The sequence below is a fragment of the Cyanistes caeruleus genome, chromosome Z (genome assembly GCF_971803275.1).
Source record: "Cyanistes caeruleus chromosome Z, bCyaCae1.hap1.1, whole genome shotgun sequence".
NCBI classification, from domain to species: Eukaryota; Metazoa; Chordata; class Aves; order Passeriformes; family Paridae; genus Cyanistes; species Cyanistes caeruleus.
The window spans coordinates 38,296,306-38,302,717 of record NC_141732.1 but is presented as its reverse complement, the minus strand read 5'-3'; the positions used below and the strand labels follow the sequence as shown (position 1 = coordinate 38,302,717).

General features: G+C 35.8%; 1 protein-coding gene across 1 annotated transcript in view; it reads right to left on the bottom strand.

Annotated features, from left to right (window-relative positions):
* Positions 1 to 427: 427 nt before the first annotated feature.
* CHSY3 (chondroitin sulfate synthase 3) overlaps positions 428 to 6,412 on the bottom strand; it is a 139,582-nt gene continuing 133,597 nt past the window's right edge. The window contains exon 3 of the mRNA XM_086868215.1: positions 428 to 4,667. Coding sequence (XP_086724341.1) covers positions 3,102 to 4,667 — 1,566 coding nt within the window. The 3' untranslated portion in view covers positions 428 to 3,101. The remainder of the gene's footprint in view (positions 4,668 to 6,412) is intronic.

Below are 6,412 nucleotides of genomic sequence, written 5' to 3'. Positions count from 1 at the left end.
GAGAAGGTGCCAACTCCTGTGGTTGAGCCCCACATCTCCCCCTGGCCTTCTGCCTTTCTTCAGTTTGAGAACCTTGATGTTTGCTCATCAAATCTTAGAAAGCCCAACATGATGTTTTTCCTTCATCCAGGAGATGCAAATGCTCTGTTAAATTAAGCACTGTGACTGGAAAAACCAGCCATGATGCAGTGGTTTGGGGATTTCTGAGTCTTCTGAGTAGTGAATGCTGATTTTTTTTTTTTTTTTTAAAAAGAATGGCTGTGTCTAAAAAGCCAGAATGCAAACTGTTCACAACCCACTTCCCAGCAATGAAGCCTGCTAGGAAAACTATTCCCAGGGGAAGGAGGTTTGGGGAAAAATTGGTATTTATGTTCTATTGTGAATTAATTTGTCACACATTTACAAAGGGACATGATACACATAGAAATTTCTTTTTACAATAAAGATTATGATTCAGATTAGACAAAAACAAACAGTTGATTAACACAGATATTCCCATCTTAATCTATACATACATAACATTACTCTAACACTTTTGTGCTTTTTTTTTTTTTTCCTTTTAATATGATCTCCTTAGAAGGCATATTATTCCTCAGACAAACTAACACAATTTCTCAAGTTATCTCAGGATAGTTATTTCAAAAGAAAATGCAATAGTTCATAATAAACATTTATAATCAGGTTTTTAACAAAGTAATTCATCATATAAACAAATGAATCAGTCAAGACACTAAATAAATATTTGTACTGGTAAATACTAGCATTTTGCTTATATCATGTAGGACCTGATCCTGCAAGCCCTCTGTATACATCTTTATCCCCACTGAATGATTGGTTTCATTGCTTGTTCTAATCTACTATTTTACTTAGAGCTGAGCAAATACTTTCTGGCCACTAAGTAATTGAAATAACCACTGGAATACATCCCAGTAGACAATGATTTCCTTAGATGTCTTTGTCAGTCATTAGGTTTTTTCTTGTTTACTAAATCATCACAACCATTTATCAACAGGCAATCAGTTTTTGATATTTACAGTCATATTGGTTGAGATTTTTAAAATATATCACGTTCCTTGTTCTTCACATTTTTAATGAACAAAGTGTTATTTCATCACTCAATTTGAAGAGCAATTTCCAAGAATTATATTATAAGTGATACTGAATTTTTCTTTTATCAGACATTTGAGCTAACAATACTGGGCTAGGAAGGCAAGAGCCTCCAGTAAAATAATAAGACAAGAGCTCTGCTTGAGGAGGGCTAATACAAACATGAATTACACTCTCTGTTGTCATCTACCACAATTGCTACCTTATCCAGGGCAAGGGAATGGCCTTTTTTAAAGCATACAACAAACTATGGCCAGCCCTTTAATTCTGAGTTAACTCAATCCTTGTCAGGGTTTCCTTTTTCTTTGCACGGTAAGTCCAGAACAGAGAGCCACAGATAAAAGACATTAACTGACCTACATATTCTCTTCATGGCTTAGGAAATTATCTGGCTATCCTCACACAAACAGATGTGCCAGTGAAGTCCAATCTCTTATTTGTTTTGGGGGGGGGGGGTTTGGTTAGGTTTGTTTTTTGGATTTTTTTTTTTTTTAAGGAAACACAGAAGCTGTCAGTTACAGCTGAAAACCAGAACTTTTTCTTGCCCAGCTCTGTTTGAAATATAATTTGAAATCAAGGGTACTGAGGTTACTAGATGTACCCACTGAAATAAGTTTAGCTGAATTCTGATGGTTTCCTGAATGTCTCTAAGCTCTTACCACAGTATAACATGAAATGTTCCAAGCATGTGGCAAAAAATAATGACCATTGTAACAAATCACTGCCTGAAATAAAAAGTGGAATATACTTTGAAATTACTCTTTCTATATATCTATATATATATAGGGATATACACACACGCACACACACACACATATATATCCCTATATAAATGTTTTTTTCAAATACAGAAATTTATTTTATTATTTCTCCTGTTTGTATTACTTTAAATGCTTCATGAATCCACAATATGACAGCTTCAGGCTGTTTGGAGAGATAAATCTGAACACAGTCTTATAACCTCCACTAATATAAATATATTGGCAAGGAACTTTGACCAGCAATAGTAAATTTGAAACTTAAATAACTATTCTACAGTTACTTTAATTTTAACAACAAGTTGCTACCAAGTACCATTATTCATGAAAAATGTAGAACAAAAAATAGAGCTTTAACTTTTAACACTGAAGTGCAGCCTTATGAAAGGAATTGAAAAGAAAATTATGCATTAGAGACTCATTCTAAAAAGAGAAAGAGCAACTTATAGTATGTGTTTCAAAGTAAGAACACTGTATGCTTGCACTTTATATTAAATGACCATGTTGAGTCATAGTTTCTTCTTGCCTGCAAATGAAGGATGTTGGCTCAAAAATCTTCAAAGTGTATATGAGCATTTGATTAAATCCTTTTTGTTGTGAAAATAAAGTTCATTTACACTTTGACTGAATAACAGTGAGGAGTTTGTTTTAATAATAAGACATTTAAGGACCTTGGTAGCCAGTACCAGTTGTATTTGCAAGTAGCTCCTCAGCTTTACTCTTATTTTAAAAAATAAAGGTACAATTATAGTTATTCATTTACTTTAAAAATTCTAAAGATGAAGAAAAGTAGCGTTTATACATATAAGTCCTCATATAAATTATAAAACTCAAGTTTATCTTAGAGAGTTCCATCCCCAGAAGAAGCATAAAGCACTTTTGTGGTACCTTCACCAGTAAATATTTGTATCACATCAAATCTGAGAAATGCAACAAAGATGATACTGAATCCAAAAGCTGAAAGACAACATTCTTCTAATACAGTCTCTTGTGATGAATATGCTCCATGGGCTTGTATGATTTCCATGACTAGACTGAATTTCAAATAAAGGAAATATGAAGAAATTCACCTCACCAGTTCAGTAGGTATAAGAAACATCAGTGAACAGCAGAGTCATCCCATTTGAGGTCAACAGTCTTTGGAAGACTACGAGGAGGGAGTTTAAAACTACAACAGCAAAATCAAATAATAGCAATGAGGTAAACTCCCCTAAAAAGGCCAAATAGGCTGAGTTGTCAGGAGAGAGTCCAATTGTATCTGACACCCAAATGTTTCTGTAGCCAGAGTCCAGCGAGCTGCATGGTAGAGGCAAATGTACTTGCTTTGGACCCTAAGCACATTTTATATTGTTTTGGATCTAAATTGGGGTCACACTGAACAGGATGAAAAATATGGACAACTCCTACTTCCTGACTTCTGAAAGCCTTCAAGCCAGATGTTATCACTTTAGTAAAGAGATCTACATCCTCAAGTCCCCAGCCTTGAATCGAGGTATCAAATCCACCAGCAGTAAGTAGATCGCTTTTGTAAATACAGGTAATTCCAAATCCATACTCCCTCCAAAATCCAGTTCTTTTTGTGAAAACAAAACTACTGTCAGGGGGAGGGTTGCCTCCATATATTACTTTTGGATCATACTGGCTGAATATGATAGGGTAGTAAACCTGTTCTCCCTGAATAGTGTTATCTCTGCATCGCTGGAGGAAGTCTGATGTAAATACCAGATCAACATCACAGAACAGCAGCAAAGTGTCATTGTCAAACTGAGACGAGGCCATCTCAAGACCTAAACCTCTAGAAAACTTTCCTGACATTGGAATCAGGGTCATATCTGCCTTGGGATACTTAATGCTGTATTCTTTCATTAGTTCTACGTGTTTGCTAGAGTCTTGGCCCGATTCAGAACCGAAGAGAATTATTGCCAACTTTACATTCTGCTTGGGAATCAGACAAGTCTTCTCAAAATTATCCATGAATCTTGAGAAAGTATCAAATCTTCCCGTGATAGGGACAAGAATATGTATTTTCTTGTCACTGTGTCTCCCAACGTCTTTGGTGCCTTGGAACGATGAGGAAAAAATCTTTAAAGAATTTGAAAGGAAAGAGAAAGATTGAGTGTCAGTGTTGGTGTCCTCCAGCAAGCTTTTTACATCCAGCTCCTCTGCTTCTTTGAAGAAAGGTTTGCTAAACAATTGCTGAAGGTAAGCATGGCGTCTCACTGGAACTGTAACTTTCCTTCCTTTGTGCCTTTTGTACAAAAGCAGTAAATCCAGGATGTACTCTACTCCATGCAGAGGGTCTACCCTGCGGTACCCATACTGTATTTCCTTGAAATCAATGAGCCTTCCTCTAGATCTGGAGTTCTCATTTATCATTTCCATGACCTGCATCACAGTATCATCCAGCGCAGCCCGCAGGACGCTGCTCAGGCTCTGCCGGGGTGGCTGGTTGTCCACCATTGAGTAAAGAAACTTTCCAGTCAGGAACTCCCATTCGATGACTTCATCCCTTTCACGTGGCTGGAAATTATTGAAAGACGGCACCACTCCCAGTTGCTGATCTTCCTTATTTACTTCAGTGTTACTGAGCTTGCTCATCAGAACGCTTTCTCGATGGAGCTGGATGGTCCGATGGCGCAGTTCGGAAATTTTGCGACTCAGTATGTAATTGTGCAGCCTGTATTGGTAGGCTGGTCTTTTGTTTGGATGAAGTGTTATGGCTGTGTGGATCTTGCTGTTGTGAAGATCTTGAATGTAACCCTTGCGGTTGTGTTCATAGTTTTCATGGAACAATTGCTGCATCTAGAAAAAGAGAGAGAGAGAGGTGTAGGGGGAAAGAGACATTAAGTTGAAATTCTTCTACACAAAAAAAAGGATACACATTGTTACTTGTATAATTTCCAATTCTTATAGATCATGTTATTTTTAGGCATAGAATTTTAAGGCATTCAGTAGAAAATAGTTACATTGCTTTGGTCTGAGTTTCAGTAGTGTCCACAGTAAGCAAATCTCTGTCCCCTGTCTAAAGAGAAGGTCAGCTATCTTGGGTTTATCTTCACTTCACCCAACTGCAGAACTAAGGGAAATGCTCAGGCATAGGTCTGTTGGCAATATTTCTCAGTTCATAGGTGCTATTCGCAAGCCACTGACTTCACTTCAATCTAAACCCCAATTAGCACAGATCCATAATGAAAAGTTAGCAAAATTCACAATTTTTTAAAAAGCACCCTGTATTTGTGTTTATGGAGCACAAAGCTGATTGTACTGATATATAAAAAAAGTTAGCGCTGCTTGATATTCAAAAACTGAATGGCCTTAATAAAACTTTTTTTTTCATGTTGACAGAGGATTTCATAATTGAAAGAGAACAATTTGAATATACATTTTGTAAGGTACACATATAATAGAGTATGTCAGTTAAGCAATTGATTGTGATAGTGATTTCCAGTTTATTTCAGTAGCAAGAAAAGACATTCTACTTCTGTCAAATTAGCAACTGTGATATAGTGAAGAGGTACGTTTTATGGCTGGCAGGTCTAGGATCCAAATTATCTGGCCTTTATACTTTCTGTGCTGACAACAGAACTATAAGCAAATCATAAAACTATCTTTGACTCAGTTTCCACCCTAGAAGACAACTCATTAATGAGATGAGTATTTATTCTTAAATGGGAAATTATATGGAATAGCAAAATATTGACATCATAAATATATTTAAAACCTGCTGCTCTTTGCTAACATCTACTAACACCAGAGAATTATTTCCCATGACTAGCATATAAAGGAGAAAAGACTGGGCTTTTTTAATTTGCAAAGAGATTGGTCTGTAATTAATACATAAGGAAAATATGCTAATTAGATAAAAAATGTTGCTCAAGAATGTGCTGCAAATTTGAGCTGTAATCAGATCCTGAGATGGGTATTGAAGTTTGTCTTTTATACACTGAAGAAATCAAATTCTGATTGCACAGTATATCAGACTCAAAGCATTTAGCTCATTTTACTTCAATTCTTTCAAGAACAGAAGTTTTGCTACTGGAAGCTGCATTAAGAATAGGACAATAAATGTAAAATAACACCTAACAAAGCTAAGAATCATGAAAGCTATGTAAAATTCATTAGTATGTACATGTTCATTAGCATGTACAAAACTATTAACATATAACTGTATAACACTGTTGCATTTAGAAAAACAGAATTTCAATATAAAACTTTTAGAATGCCCCTCCCATCTCATTCAGACTCTAAATGCCTCTGCTTGAGCAAACACAATTGCTGTTATGACACAGATTAAAATTTTTGAGGTTAGTCACATGCAGAAAAGCAACAGACCCATTCTGAGAAATACCTTAAACTATGTTAAATTATCCTCTAATAAAGCAGGTACCTCTATTACATTAAAGTGAAGATGAATGTAAAAAAAATACAAAGTTACAACATGACTCATATACACCTTATTCACAGAATTCCTTCCAAAAGCTGTCTGAGAACATTTGTTCTGTCTTTAAATGTGGGTGTTTTGCTTGTTACATGAGATGAGATGAGAT